Source organism: Dromaius novaehollandiae, unplaced genomic scaffold, assembly GCF_036370855.1.
Source record: "Dromaius novaehollandiae isolate bDroNov1 unplaced genomic scaffold, bDroNov1.hap1 HAP1_SCAFFOLD_27, whole genome shotgun sequence".
In the NCBI taxonomy this organism is placed as follows: Eukaryota; Metazoa; Chordata; class Aves; order Casuariiformes; family Dromaiidae; genus Dromaius; species Dromaius novaehollandiae.
In genome coordinates, this window is record NW_026991415.1 from 8,016,560 (window position 1) to 8,032,863 (window position 16,304).

Consider the following 16,304-nt stretch of genomic DNA (forward strand, 5'->3'; position numbering starts at 1 on the left):
CATCTCCATTGATCACAGTGGGAGCTTAGACAAGGAGCTCACATGCAGATATCCATTCTGTACACACTAAAACTTAGACAAGGAGAATTGCACCTCCTACGGGTTTGTGGAGTGCACGGGAGGGAACTGAATCCCACTTCAACTCAAAAGCTTCTCAGTGGGCATTAGATTCATTGATTAATTCCTCTAAATCAGCCCCTGAAGCACAAGTCAATCAACTCACTCTCATCCCTGTCTACATGTCCTGAGGGGAGCAGGGCTTTCTAGGGTGGGACATTTCCACCTCTCAGATAACCATCCTCTGATGAGACCAACCGCAATACTGCAATCAGTCTCTCTCCCCTGTTTAGGGAGGGACCAACGGTGATTATTTTAGTCCACTTCAGTGGACATTTTCCAAGGGTGACTCTGCTGCCTTTCTGGTGATGTCAGCCCTGGAGCCCCAGGAACATCTTGAGGGTGCACAGGGTACAGACAGAGCAAGTCACGTCTTCAGCTGGGCCTCTGCTCCTGAGCTGGGTCTGGCTCCTGGGACCACAGGAGCCCATGGCAACCTGGCAGGAGCTGCAGAGAGACAGCTCTGTCCTGGTGCAGCTCCTCTTAAAGGAGCAGCAAGACTCAGAGTGCTGCCTGCAGGCGCCAGGATGAGATGAGCGACTCAGAAGTTAAAGACAGTCAGGAACAGGAGGACGGCTGAGAGTTCACTGTGGGGAGAAATCTTCACTGCCCTTGACACAGTAAGTCTCTGGCTGCAGGCCAACACTGCTGTGGTTCCTGGCAGTTTCTTCTGCAGCTGGCACCTTCCACAGCTGATAGGGTCTGTCAGGGTGGCTCTGCCAGCTTCTCCTGTTTGAAGCAGGTGGTGCTTTAGAGCAGGGATTCCCAGCTGTCATATTGACAGGGCATCATGGCTACCTTCTGGAGGGGATGGTACAGGGATGTCAAGCTGGGGTGTGCAGCTAGGTCTGCCCAGGGCTGTAATTCTAAGCAGTGCCCTGCAACCCAGGGTGCTGTGTGCCTGGGGCAGTGACTCTGCTGCCTGCGAGGGTCAGCACTCTGCCTGCCTGGGGAACTCCTCAAGACACTGCAGGGAGAAGCTCTGGGTGGGAGGATCGAAGGGCAGGTTCATTCTCCCATTGAGAGGGTGCTGCATAGGTCGGGGCTGCTCACAGCTCCAGCTCATGCACAGGATATTTCTGAGGGGACTTTGCAAAAGTAAGGTGAAGGCAAGTGTTTAGTGAAAGAAAAGGAAATTCCCTGAGATAGTGCATTAAGCTTCCTTCCACCTGGCAAGAGGAAGATGGAAGTGGAGCTGTCAGGTTTGGACACATGGCTGAGACTCATTAACTCACCTGCACACAGAGGGATGCCCCTGGACAGTGGCCTGCTGCTGGGAGGTTTCTGCAGGGCAGACCGGAGCACCCTGGGGAAGGCTTTGGCATCACATGACTGACCATGGTTTGCTCACTTCTCTCCTCCCATGATATTTCTGTTAGCAATTCTCTACCATTCCCTGCCCATCCCTGCTGCCTGGAGCTGTTTCTGCCAAGAGCTTTTTCTCTGTCCCAAGGTCTTTTCCGAGTTGGTGTTCACAGACCCCATCCCCCACCCTGTGTTCTGTGATGGACAGAAACCTCCCGGGTCAGGGCCCTGGCCAGGGCCATCTCTGTGCTTGCAGGTCCTAAGAAGCAGATCAGAGAAAGCCTGGTGAGGCCATAAAGGTGATGCTGGTGCTGTCTGTAGGCTGAGGTGGGGATGAAGGGACTTGCTGAGGTTTCTCACAGACTTTTTGCTCTGTCTCTCTCTTAAGAGAGCTGACTCTTACTGAGCTGTTTCCCTCTTAAGAAGAACCCATCTTTAGGACCCTTGACTGTTTCTCTGGGGTGTCCTACCAAGCTGCAAGCTGCCCTGCAGAAGAGCACAGCTTTCCTCTAGGTTTTCTTTGGTATCTGAGCATCCTTGGTCTGCTCCTGTGAGTCAGAAACCTTGTCACACTCATCACTCCCTCCATCTCTGGGCTGAGAGAGAATTTGGAAATCTTCCCTTTCTAACTGAAGTCGTCTGCTCCCAGCTCAGTCCAGTTTCTTTCTTAGAGGAATGTGTGAGTGTGGTTGTCCTTTATCTGAGTGAGGCACAAGTGCAGGGCAGGGAGGGGCAAGACTCACTGACAGACCAGAACCCAGGACTCTGTACAGAGTCACAGGGAGCCCTTTTTTCCTCTTTGAGAGCAACTGAAATGCCAAAGATTTCTACCCCATCCAAGAATGCTCCCACGGTGTAATGGAGGCATCTAAAATCTAAATCAATATAAAATCTGACTCCTTTGCTGCAGGTTATTTTCTGGAGATAATAGGTGTCAAAATATTGAACAGCCCTTCCACATAAGGGGTGGACATAATTTGCTGCAGGATGTGCACATCAGAACCAGTCCCTTGCCACTCCCACTACAGTGCCGGGAGAAAGAGCACGGATGTAAATTGATGTGAGAAGCTGGTTTATCTCACTGGAACGGGGACATCTAGAAAAAGTCAGGTCAGCCCCTGCCTACGCTTGACTGTTTCTCTCCCTTGCTAGGGTGGGAGCTGGTGTGACTGATTCAGATACAGACACCTCTGTTCACGAGGGCAAGATTGGGTGCGATGAATCCTTCACAAGGGTCTTCGCTTTCAGACACAGCTGTAGTCAGCTCTCATTGTGGTAAATAGAGAATATTTCCCCTGGGTCACAGGACCAAGCCCCCTCCACTCAGCTGATGCAGCCCGTTCCCAGGTATTCCCCCAAATACCTGGGACTGTTTGACACGTCCATTTACACCTCCGGCAAAGCAGAACTGACTCCTCTGGAGCTACGGGCAGAGGCCCCTGTTGCACAGGACACACTCAGCCAGCGCAAACCAGAGTCCCAGAAAGGGAGCTGAAATAAGGTGAAAGACAGAGGAAATGTGGGGGTTTCTATGAGAAACAGAATGGGTTTGGCTGAGAGAAGGCTGCTCTAACTTTATTTTCTTTTCTTCCTTGGTCAGGCCTCCTGTGCCCCAAAGGATCATATGTCCAACAGCAGCTCCCTCAACGAGTTCCTCCTCCTGGCTTTTGCGGACACACGGGAGCTGCAGCTCTTGCACTTCTCGCTCTTCCTGGGCATCTACCTGGCTGCCCTCCTGGGCAACGGCCTCATCATCACAGCCGTAGCCTGCGACCACCGCCTCCACACCCCCATGTACTTCTTCCTCCTCAACCTCTCCCTCCTTGACCTTGGCTCCATCTCCACCACTGTCCCCAAATCCATGGCCAATTCCCTGAGGGACACCAGGGCCATTTCCTACTTGGGATGTACTGCCCAGGTTTTTTTCTTTGTCTTCTTTATATCAGCAGAGTATTCTCTTATCACAGTCATGGCCTATGACCGTTACATTGCCATCTGCAAACCCCTGTACTACAAGACCCTCATGGGCAGCAGAGCTTGTGTCCAAATGGCAGCAGCTGTCTTGGGCAGCGGTTTTCTCTATTCTGTGCTGCACACCGCTAACACATTTTCAATACCACTCTGCCAAGGCAATATCGTGGACCAGTTCTTCTGTGAGATTCCCCAGATCCTCAGACTCTCGTGCTCAGACTCCTATCCTGGGGAAGCTGTGGTTCTTGTGGTTGGTGCCTGTTTATCTTCAGGGTGTTTCGTTTTCATTGTGCTGTCCTACGTGCAGATCTTCACAGTTGTGCTGAGGATCCCCTCTGAGCAGGGCCGGCACAAAGCCTTTTCCACGTACCTCCTGCACCTGGCCGTGGTCTCCCTGTTTGTCAGCACTGCAATGTTTGCCCACCTGAAGCCCCCCTCCCTCTCCTGCCCAGCTGTGGATCTGGTGGTGGCTGTTCTGTACGCGGTGGTGCCTCCAGCAGTGAACCCCCTCCTCTACAGCATGAGGAACAAGGAACTCAAGGAGGCACTGAGGAAAATGGTTCAACTGGGACTAGTTCAGCAGCTATAAGCTGCCCATCCTTCTTTGTAAGTGCCTTGAATTTATCTCAGACAAGTCCTGTGCTTTGGCCATTCTCCCTGTGATAATCATGTTTGTACAGAAGTATTTGAATTCATCCCACTTCTCCAGAGGCCAAACCCTTTGTGTCTGACCCAGAGGCCTTCTGTAAATGTGTCAGAGCTGAAATCACTGTGTCAGAGCTGGCCTGTCTCTAATAAAAGGGAATTTCCTCAGTGTTATGCTTGAAAGTTGGTTTCTTCTTCCACAGCTGGAGACAAGAATGTGCTCAAGGACTTTCACTGTGAAAGGGCCTTTTGCTTTTCCAGGGCTCTCTATGGATTCGAGATGATGAGCCCATGGGGTGCTGTGTTAGGGAATGAGGGCTGCATTCAGCTCTCACCTGTGGGTGCCCAGTGCTCCTGGAGGTGCTGAATGGTCAAGCAGTATCTGCCTGGGACTGTGGAAACGTTCCCCTCTGTCAAGCCCTATTCATGTGCCATTACTAGGCAGAAGACCTAGACAGTGGCAGGGAGGGCTGCATTCCCCCTGCAAAGGGCAGTGATTCAGAGGAGGGAATGCAGGCGATTAATCTCAGCTTAGAAAGCCCTGGGCAGAGGGGGATTCAGCTCTCTCCCAGGCATGCCACAAACCCATAGGAGGTGGGATTCCTCTTGCCTCAGTTCAGGTGTGCACAGAAGAGGCACCTGCATGCAAGCCCCTTGTCTGAGCTCCCATGATAATCAATAGAGATGGGGTGGGGAGTCAGCAGCTCGCACCCAAACCCCTGGTGATGGCTGAGGTTCCAGGCTTGGTCCAAGTCTGTGTGCGTCTGCCACCTCTGATGCAACAATGCTGAGAGACCCACATCCTGCCTGAGCATCAGTTGTGGGCCAGAGGGGCCTGCAGAGCTTTTCAGCTGACCGAAAGGAGGAGTTCACCGTAAGGAGAGCCTGATTGCTTTCTAGGCTCTGTCAACTGTGTATGCTACAGCTCAAGTCACTACAGAGCTAAGACACATGCACATCTCGGCATTGCAGACACTCCAGTTAATTCAAGGCTCTCATTTTAAGGGATCCAAAAAGGCCTCTAGTGCTGTGCCAGGTGCCTGGGGTGCCAAGACAACTGCATGTGGCTGGCACATACCGCACACGACCTCCAGGAAAGCCATGTGCTGCTGCAAGGGGTACGGGGCAGACACCACAGGGTCTCTCAAAGGGGTTTGGGGCCTGTGTGCCAGCAGCTGAACACCACCACCACAGCATGGAGAGAAGGTCCATCCTGGCTACCTCCAGGGTGCTGCAGGACTGGGAGACCCATCACACCAGAGTCTCCACTCGTGTGCCTATGCTTTCAAACCCTGATGGTTCTCCTTTTCCTGAACCTTCTCTCCCGCAGACGGTATGAACAGTGAACATGCTAATGCTGTCCACAGCACGGCTAGATCAAAGACTATGCTATGCCAGGGACCTTTTTAGCAGCAGCTTGTCTTTCTCAGACATCCTCTTTACTTCTGTCACAGGCCCCAAAGTGCTTCAGCTTCACCTGGGGCAGCAAACCCCTCTCCTACTAGGGCTGCATGGTCCAGCTGGGTTTCTCTCTGGCTTTGGGGACTGCAGGGTTTGCTCTCTTCATCAGCACCTTATTTCGGCATTCCACTGCCATGTGCCATCCACTCCAGCATGTCTCTGCTATGAAGCAAAGCCTTTGCATACGTGATGTCCTAGGCACTCCATAAGAGCTTTCCCCATCATAAGGCTGCACTTGGCCCTGGTACCAGAGCTGAGATGCTGCAGCTCCAACGTGTACAAATGCCCTCAGCTTGGGGCACAGGCAAGAGGAGCCGGAGCCCCGTGTTCTGTCACAGAAATACAGCATTGTTGGGGTAATAGCTGAGACATGGTGGGACAGCTCACAGGATGACAGAGCTGCAACTGATGGCTCCAAGTTCTTCAGGGGAAACCAGGAGGGAAGGCAAGCAGGGAGGATGCCCTTTGTGTGAAGGGGAAGCTCAGCTGTATGGATCTCTTCCATGGAATGGACAAAGGGAGGCAGCTCTGAAGGGCAGAGGAGCTCAGGGGTTTGGAAAATAGAAACCTGCTGAAGATGTGCAAGGAGAAGTGGCAAGGTGTACATGATGGGGCAGAAAAGCCCCATGCCAAAATATTCACCTATGGTACCTCTCTAAACAGAGGACAGAAACCCATTCCAGCATTGCAATTTGTCTCATCAGAGGATGGTTATCTGTGAGAGGTGGAAACGTCCCACTCTGGAAGGCCCTATTCCCATCTCTTAACTAGGCAGGACACCTAGATGGGGACAAGAAGGGAGCTCACTGACACATGGTTCAGGTATTGATTCAGATGAGTCAGTCTAGGCATCTTATGCCAGTTTAGAAGCCCCTGGGCTGGACTGGGGTTCAGCAAACTCCTTTGAACTCCACAAGCACACTGGAGATGGGATTCCCCTTGCCCAAGCTGAAGTGAGCACAACAGAGGTGTCTGCATGGGAGCTCCTTGTCTAAGCTCCCACTGTAATCGCTGGAGATGGAGGGTGGGAGTCAGTTGCCCATAAACAAGCACCTGGGGACATCAGAAGAGACAGAGGTGGTGCAAGACATGTGCCAGTGTCTGCTTGCTCTGATGGAGCAACTATGAGCAAGATCCTCCTAGAGCACCAGGTGGGGAATTTCCTTGGCCATCTGTAATGACCCCAGATGCCTATTACTGCTAGACCACCACTCACTATGAAGTCGAGACACACGGGGATCCCTGAAGTGCAAAATCCTAATGTAATTCAGTGCAGACCCTGTATTTAATGACATAGAAATACGCTGGCAGGGCCATGTCGGATGCCTGGGATGTCCAGCACAACTGCATTTTTCTAGCAGATACACCATGGGAACCACAGGAATGTCATGGCTTTTTGGACTGGTGCTGGGCAAGTGCCCCAGGCCATCTCCGGTTTCCTACCTGTGCCCAAACAAATGAATCCTTCCTCTGCCTTCAGGCACAGTCTGTACTGTCCACATCCAAGCGTGCTGTGTAAATGGGAGGCACAGCACACCAAAGTCTCCACTCTACTCTCTGCACTCTCAAACCCTTCTTGCTCTTCTCCCTCTGAACCTCTTCTAACCCCTGGACAATATGAACAGGGAATGGGCTAATGATGACCTCAGGGTGGCTGGATCACAGGCTGCCCAGGCCCAAGGATTTCTTCAGTGGCACCATGTCCTTTCTGGAGATCAGTTCACCTCTGCCACAGGCCCCAAGGTGCTGCAGAGTCAGCTCAGACAGCAAACCCCTCTCCTGGCAATCCTGCACAGCCCAGCTCTGTTTCTGCCTGGCCTTGGGCCCTGCAGAGTTTTCCCTCTCAGTGGGAAGCTCCTTTCATACCTCAGCTCTCAGGCAATAAGGCAGCATGCAGGAAGTGAATGGAGGGAGAGGCAGCAAAGCAGGAATTCAGAAATACTGTCCAGTGAATCAGGGATGGTGTCAGGGAAGCCAAAGCACCCCTAGGATTGACACTTGCAGAGGCGTCAAGGGCATGATAAAAAGCTGCTACTGCTTCAGTTAGAGTAGAAGAGTAACAAAGAAAATGTTGGCTCAGTGCTGGATTGGGCAGGGAATCTAGTAACAGCAGGTGCAGGTAGGTCTGAGGAGCTCAGGGCCTTCTTGGCTTCAGTCTTCAGCAACAAGGTCTCCCAGGCCATTGTGCCAAGAGTCAGGACTCCAAAGAAAAACAACAACAACAACAACAACAAGAAAAGGTGGAAGAGGGTTGAGTGAGGGATGACTTGCAAGGACTCAACCATATAAGTCTATGGGACGGGATGGGCTGCATCTGAGGACATTGAGAGGGCTGGTTGCTATCACAACAAGGCCAGTCTCTACCATCTTTGAAAGGTTATGGAGATCAGGGGGGGTCCCAATGACCAGAAAAAGGAGTATGTTGTGCCCATCTTCAAAAGAAGCCACAGGGACAACCTGGGGAGCTGCAGGCCATTCAGCCTCATTTTGGTGAGCAGTGTTTCATGGCGTTCATCCTCTCACATCATGTTTCTGGGCACACGAAGGAGAAGGAGGTGCCTGGGAGCAGTCAGCATGGATTTAGTGAAGACGAATCATTCCTCAGCAACCTGATTGCCTTCTGTGATAAAAGACCTGTACTTGCGGAGGAGAGGAGAGCAGTGGATGTTATTTACCATGATTTTAGGAAGGTGTTTGACACTGTCTCACATTGTTTTCTTGTATACAAGTAAGCGTTACAATACACTGGGTAGACAACTGGATGGGTAAAAAGCTGGTTGGATGATCACACTCAGAGGGTTTTTGTGAATGGGTTGTGCTGTGCCTGGAAGCTGATGACAAGTGGAGTACACAGGGGTCTCTGCTGGGATCTGTCCTGTTTAACATGTTCATCAGTAACCTGGAAGACACAACCCTCAACACATTTTTTTCCACAAAAAAAATAACCAAAAAAAGTCAGTTGCATTATACTATTATAGAAAAAGAAAGGAGGTGAGAAGAAGGGCACAACCTGCAGTCAGGCTGATGCAAAGCCAGCTCCTGGGAGCTACAGAGTCTTAGGAGGAGATGAAAATCACAGTCCGAATCCCACCGAGAGCAGTAGGAGCTCTTGCCATGAAGAGAGGTTTATGAGCAGCGTCTTCCAGCTCCCTGAGCTGCCAGCAACCTCCTGACTGTTTAATTTGGAATGGAAGCTATGGGCATGCACAACAGCATCATTTGATGTCATCCAATCTGAAACAAATGTGGATGTTCAGACATAATAGGAAGCATATCAAAGCTAGGCCACCTCCTTACCATGAGTTCCACCTATCTCTCTGACTTGAGTCAACAAATCCCATGAGATTAAAGAAGGGAAAAGGTCCCTGTGTGCATCTTTCTTCAGGGGACGTGGTGTGAACAAACAGAGCTGACAGGCCCAGGGTTGCCAGAGCTGCCAGCTTCTCCAGAGCACGGATTCCTGCAGACTCCAGGGGAGTCCTTTGCCTGTATCCTGGCTCTCCAGCCATTTAGAGCCCTGGCCTGTACCATGCTGGGTGGCAATCACAATTTCTAGAACGATAATCATAAAACAAGAAGTTTGAAAATGAAGTTACCAAGGAAGACAGAGGTGTTGATGGTTTTTTTCTTTCTTTCGCCCTTCCCCTCACTTTTATTTTTGTTGTTGTTAATGCTCTCCATGCTCCAACAAGTAGTAAGCTGTTCTGTCATCAGGAAGACTACCAAAGCCCATTTTCTTGCTGACTCGTACCACACCTCCCCTAAGCAATCCTGCCCATCCCCACCATGTCTGCTGGTCCTCACCATGCTGGCTGGGCAGGTGATGGTTCTCACATCACACCTGGGCATTTGTCAGTCAAATGCGCCCAGGGCAAGGGGTCAGTTAGGCGATATGGGGGAGAATTACAACCTTCTCCCTTATCACACACCTGTCGGGATCTCTTCCTCACCCAGACATTCATTTTCCTGATGCCTAGAGTTCAAAAACATTGAGGTATCCAAATTTGGCATGCTCAACTGAGACGGGTCAACAGTTAGAAAAGAAGGTGAGAAGGGAGGAAGAAGCAGAACAGCATTTTTAGAAAAAAAATCAATATGGGCATTGAAACCCAGGAGCTGTGTTGGATAGGTAAAGTTACAGCATTATCACCGATACATATGTGATATTTATTTTTGTTATTTCAGCCATTCCAATGGTTTCATCTTTCCCTGTGTGCTGTCTTCTAATCCAGATCGCAAATAAGCTTTCTAGTCATCTCGCTGTAGTGTTATGAAATACATCTGTGGACAGCATTTCTTTTTGCCAGCACAGCACTGCGAGACCTTTGCTGGCTCAAGGAACCAAAGATCCTAGAGACATAACTGAGATCAATAGGTCAGCGGATTTCCTGACCAGCACAGTAAGAGAAATTGGGAAAAACAAGTGGGACAACTGGGACAGCCTAACCTCACTTTTCAGCTGTGGGTTTTAATGACTTCCACATTGAACTATCAAAAGATTAACATAAGCTTAGGGCCTTAAAGATGACAAACATAGGCATTGTTTCAAACTTTTTCCTATGCTGTTTTAACAAAACCTTTCTCAATTTTATTCCCACTACACAATTCACTGCTGTTTTAACAATCCTGGAAGCTAGAAGGGCAAAGATGGCTGCACAAACCCTTATAGCTTTTTCTTTTTTTTTTTTTTTTTAACCTAAAAGGATAGACAACACATTTCTTTGGTTTTGAGTCATTTAAGGAGTACTGTGTTTTAAATCAACATGACCTAAGAGTCTGTGGATCTTTCTAGTGGAGGCTCAGTCCTTCCATGTGATCAGTAAAAACAATGTACTTCATTGGAACTCTAGGACCGAGTTTCATCTTCATGCTTACTTCTCCCATGTAGAGAGAAGGAAGTGACCTCACAGTCAGCATCAGAGCTGTATCCCCCTTTTTGGCCTATCGGGTACTCAGGCAGCAGTGACCTCACAATCAAGGTCCACGCCATGCGCCTGCTGCTGGCCTTTTGGGTACTGAGGCAGAAGTGGCATCACAATCAACATCCAAGCCATAAGTCTATTTCTGGCCTATCACCACCAGAGACTGAGGTGACATCACAACTACCTACATGAGACAAGAGCCTCCAGTTGGCCTAACAGCTCCAGAAAAATAAGTGACCTCTCAGTCAGAATGGAAGCTGTGCCCACTGCTGGCCTATCAGGTACTCAGGCAGAAGGGACCTCACAAGCACAAACTTCTGTCTGCTTCTGGCATAGCAGGTGCTGTTGCAAAGACAATCGCACAATTAGCATCGACGCCATAAGCCCATTCCTGGCCTCTGAGCAGCAGACACAGAGCAGACCCAAAAATAATCTTCATGAACCAAGAGTCTGCTGTAGGCCAATCAGCTTCAGAGCGAGAAGTGACCTCACAATATGTATCTAAGCCATGTCCCTGCTGCTGACCTATCAGGTACTCATGCAGAAGTGACCTCAGAAGTACAAACGCCAGCCATATCCCTGCTGCCACATGTCATGCTCTCACACAGAAGTGACCCTGTCATTGGTCCCCAAAATGTGGGGAGGGTTGTTCTCCAGGATTTGCTTGCTTCTGCAGGGGCTTCCCAGGAGCTGGGAGAGGGCCTAGGAGGTAGCAGTGCCCTGGCCCCAGGCATGTGTCAGCACCTTCACCTCACGAGCAATGGGACCTGTCCCTCCTCCCCTCAGTCCTCTGAGTGGCCAGCTCCTCTCCAACAGGGTGACAAGAACCTGAGCTCTCCTTGCCCATCCAGAAGGCATGCTCCTGCTGGACTCCCATAAGCACTGCCAGCTGCTTGTCCCCAGGCACCTGGCCCAGGAACTGCTTGCAGGGGTGTTATGACAGCCACAGGCATTGCAGTGCCATGAGGATCCTGCCAGGCTTGTTCTTCCAGCACTTCCTCAAGCAACATGCTTGCGAGGAACAGGTCCCATCTGCGCCCATCCAGCTGGCTGCAGGGAGTACCTGGGGGACTGGGTTTAGTTCAACACAGTGAAATTCTGAGTGTAGCGGCAGGGCTGGCAGTCACTGGTGCCTACCCCACCACTCCAGGAGCTGAGACTGCTCCCCAGTGCTGAGGGGCTAAAAAGAAAGCTTTAGGTGCACAGAAAAAGGTGGGGAAATACTGCAGGTCTTGTTCAGGCCACATGTTACAGGATCTGCTTCTGAGGGTGTTTCAGTGGTGGCTGTGATGTGACTCAGGTCCCTTGTAAGCCACACACTGGAGGCATCTCGTAGTCTTCAGCCACCCTGCACTTTAAGGTCCCAGGCTGAAATCTTTGCCTGAGTGCCCAGCAACTCCCCCTTGCCTGGAAGGGGTCTCTCAAATCCTGCTGCTCTCCATCCCATGAGGAGGGTCAGGAAAAAACCCTCTTTCCCCCAGGTGCTGCTGGTCATGCAAGAAATGGACTTGCCAGAGAGGGGGTAAATCCACCCACATTTGGAGGTGTTTACTGCTGGGACTCCTGGCCTGCATTCCCCCTCTTTTGGCTCATTTCTACTTTCTTCCTCCACCTCTCCCACAGAAATTTATCTGACTCTGTGAGGTGGGTCCTGAGCCCACGGCATGAGTAGAGGAAGCCATATCCAGCCTCATGGCTCAGGGTTGGGATCCTTGACACCTCGTGAGGGTCACTGCCGCTTGCTTTTTCCAGGCCATGAGGTGTCGTGCACACATTTGCTTTCTCAATGGGCTCCCCAGGCTGCCCAGATCATCAGCGTGGCAGTGGCCTCTTTCTTCTCATCTATTTCTTCACAGTCCTGATCTATTAGGCAAGGGGAAAAACAGAGTTCAGTGTAGACTGAGGTGGGACCAGAGGAAACATCACTGAAGAGCACAAAAGGCAGCAAGTATTTTATAGCCCCCCTCAGGACATTCAGTCCTAATGTTTTCTCTTTCAGACCAGAATCAGGCTCCATCTTGCAGCCACTGAAGGCAATGGAAAGGGTTTTTTGGCTTCTTTCCCCCCATTGGTGTGCTTGAGCATGAGTCCTAAGGCTTTACTCTTGGGTTAAGTTAGATTAGCAAAGGCATGTTCTATGACTACAAAATCATAATCCTGGCCATGCTATTAGAGGTAGAGTAAACCAGAAGTCCCCCGTGAGCAAGTCTGGGCACATCTGGCTCCAGCCATTTGGCCACTGGCAGAAATGCCATTTTTTGGTTGTTTTAAAATGTTTGCAGTACCTGGGCACTTGCTGAGCATACCATGCTCTCCAGCACGGGTAGTCTGTGAGTTCTGCCCTTTCTTTATTTTGCTCCTCTTTGGTTGAGGCTGCCAGGCTATTTTGTGTGCTCCACTGCACTCGCCCTGCTGCCTGCACTCTTGCTAATACAACCCAGAAAAAAGGTGGCCGTCCTTGCTACAAGAGCACCCTGCTGACTTCTTGTCAACTTGATGTCCACCACAAGCCCCCGGTCCTTCCCCGGATCCTCTTTCTTGTCCTTCTTGAAGACGGATGTCATGTTTGGTGGGGGAGGTGGGGAGGGCCAGGGCCAGGCAGCGGCTGTGGGGCTGTGCCAGCTCCTGCTGCACTGCTGGTCCCTGAAGTGTGGAGAGAGGGGATGAGAGATGGGGCAGTGTGGGGGTGGCAGCAGATCAGCAGGGCAGCGGCAGGGAGCAGTGGGAGCTGCAGCGAGGGGTCATGGCCAGTGTTTCTGCAGCACAGAAGCTGTTATGTTCATCTCATGCAGAAGTCCTGCAGTGACTCCAGGCAGAATCAGGCCATTTCCCTGGTGCCCGTGCCATCCTCCCAGCAGGATGGGGACATATAAGGAGGGCACTCTGCCATATCCCTACTCTCTGGAGAGCCTTTCCCAGGTAAGTGCATCAGTGCTGGCCTGCCCGACCATTCCTGGGCCTCCCCCATCCTCCCCGCGGGGCCCCGAGCTGGCGGTGCTGCTCTGCAGAGCAAGTGGCTGTGGGGCTATAGTGCCACAGGGTGACTCCACACTGGTGGTGGTCAGGGTGGGAAGCAGACCCAGCGGCATGGGCACCATTGCACCTGACAGACCCCACCTACCAAGGGGCCTGTGGCCAGGGATGATGCTCTGCACAGTCGCAGGCATTTCAAATGCCTCAGGCTGTGTTCAAGTGTGTCATTAAATATAGCCCATGGTTTTGGATTGAAGGTGACATGAACCACTCTCCAGGCTCCCTTCCTGTGCCTGCAGGGTCCCCACTGCCTCTTGTTGGATTGCAGAGCCCTCACTAGCCTGGACATTCATTGGTTTATACCTTCACTTTTGGATGACTCCACCTGATTTTGAGAAGCTCCATTCACTGCCCACCCCGAGGCACATGGTGCTCTTGCAGAGGCCCTGGGCTCTCCTGGGGGATCCATACTCCCTTTGAGAAGGATAGGTATCAGCCTCCAGTCCTGTCATATGGGAGATACCACTTGACCATTCACCACCTCCAGGAGCACTGGGCACCCACAAGTGCCAAGTGAATCCAGCCTTCGTTCCCTAACAAATCAGCCCTTGAGCTCATCGCCTTGAGCCCAAGGAGTGCCCTGGAAAAGCAACAGGATCTTTCAGGGTGAAAGTCCTAGAGCACATTTTTGACTCCAGCTTTGGAAGAAGAGCCCTTCAAGCTCCAAGCACTGAACTGAAGAAATCCTCTTTTATTAAAGGGACCACATCTGACACAGTGATAGACATATTCACAGAAGACCTCTGGGTCAGACAGACTGTGTTTGAGCTCCTGGGGAAGTGGAAGGAATTCAAATACTTCTGTACAAACATGGTAATCACAGGGAGAATGCCCAAAGCACAGGAGCTGTTTGAGAGAAATTAGAAACCCCTTGTGAAGAAGGATGGGCAGGTTATTGCTGCTGAACTAATACCAGTTGAATCAGTTTCTTCAGGGCATCCTTGAGCTCCTTGTTCCTCATGCTGTAGATGAGGGGGTTCACTGCTGGAGGCACCACTGAGTACAGAACAGCCACCACCAGATCCAGAGCTGGGGAGGAGAGGGAGGGCGGCTTCAGGTAGGCAAAAAATGAAGTGCTGAGAAACAGGGAGACCACAGCCAGGTGCGGGAGGCACATGGAAAAGGCTTTGTGTCGTCCCTGCTCAGAGGGGATCCTCAGCACAGCAGTGAAGATCTGCACGTAGGACACCACAATGAAAATGAAACACCCGAAGCTGAAACAGGCAGTAACCACATTGAGCCCTACTTCCCTGAGGTAGGCATCTGCGCAGGAGAGCTTGAGGATCTGGGGAACTTCACAGAAGAACTGCTCCACTGTGTTGCCTTGGCAGAGTGGTATTGAAAATGTGTTCCCAGTGTGCAGGAGAGCATAGAGAAAACCACTGGCCCAGGCAGCTGCTGCCATTTTGACACAAGCTCTGCTGTCCATGATGGTCCCGTAGTGCAGGGGTCTGCAGATGGCAACATAGCGGTCATAGGCCATGACAGTGAGGAGACAATACTCACCCAAGATGAAAAAGATGACAAAAAAGAGCTGGGCAGCACATCCCGAGTAGGAAATGGCCCTGGTGTCCCTCAGGGAATTGGCCATGGATTTGGGGACAGTGGTGGAGATGGAGCCAAGGTCGAGGAGGGAGAGGTTGAGGAGGAAGAAGTACATGGGGGTGTGGAGGTGGTGGTCGCAGGCTACGGCTGTGATGATGAGGCCGTTGCCCAGGAGGGCAGCCAGGTAGATGCCCAGGAAGAGCGAGAAGTGCAGGAGCTGTAACTCTTGTGTGTTCGCAAATTCCAGGAGGAGGAATTCATTCAGGAAGCTGCTGTTGGACATTTCACTCCTTCTGGGCTTTCCGGACTGTCCAAGGAAGAACAGATAAAGACAAATTAGGACAGACTCCTCTGAGCAAAACTCTCTCGTAAAAATCTCCCAAACACACACACATTACCTCTCCCCATCTCAGCAGCACAGTCACTGAGTTCTGCTGCTTCAGCTCTGGTTTGGGCTGGCCGAGTTTGTTGTGAGGAGCAGGGGCCTCTGCCCATGGGCTCCAGAGCAGTCAGCCCTGACCGACAGCACTGTGTACATGCAAACTGCGGTGACTAAAATTTATATTCCCAGTTCCGGTCAGATTTAATCCACTCATAATGTTGAAGGGATTTTCAGTATCTTCACTCTCACTTCTAAATACTGTGGGCTCATTAATAGTTTTAAGGCTTCTTTTGTTTTCTTTAGCTGACCCTGTAACACCGGAGGAGGATTCTTGGAGGTAGATATCTTCAGCATTGCTGCTGCACTCAGAGGGACCAGCTGTGATTCCAGAGAGGCAAAAGGATTCCCTCTGGCTTTAGTGCAGAGGCAGGAGAGCTGGCCTGTCCATCTGCCCTACTCCCAGCTGCCCTGCGCTCACACCTAGGAGGTGGAGGACAGTTGCACTCAAGTTACCCAAAAAAGAAATGATACGGTGGAGAGCAGAGGAATCCACTTCCAAAGTGCCCATCAGCACTCTTTCTGAGCGTGTGTGAGGCAGGTCTCAGCCCCCCCCTTCTAGCCAGCAACACCTCGGGCTCCTTCCAGCTCCCCACATCCAGCCTCCCAGCAGCATGTCCGTGGCCTCAGTATCTAGGTGGCTTCGCCCTGGGGCACCTAGATAACACCCAGCTGCAGTGGGAGATCTGGGCCCTTCTGGAGGGCAGCTTGCAGCCCAGCCAGACACCCCAGGGAAATGGCACAATGTCCTAAGGACGGGGTGTCCTGACAAGAGAGCTGGCTCATTCCCAGCCCCCCACACTGCCCTGCATTGCCCAGAGCCCCACAGGCTAGAGGGGCACTTGGGCACCTCACTGTCAAGGACA

At 51.4% G+C, this 16,304-nt stretch overlaps 1 protein-coding gene across 1 annotated transcript; it reads right to left on the reverse strand.

Moving 5' to 3' along the window:
- Window positions 1-14,346: 14,346 nt before the first annotated feature.
- LOC112985163 (olfactory receptor 14C36-like) lies at window positions 14,347-14,937 on the reverse strand. Its single transcript, XM_026103590.2, has one exon. The coding sequence runs from the start codon at window positions 14,935-14,937 to the stop codon at window positions 14,347-14,349; it is 591 nt and encodes a 196-aa protein (XP_025959375.2).
- Between the last annotated feature and the right edge of the window lie 1,367 nt (window positions 14,938-16,304).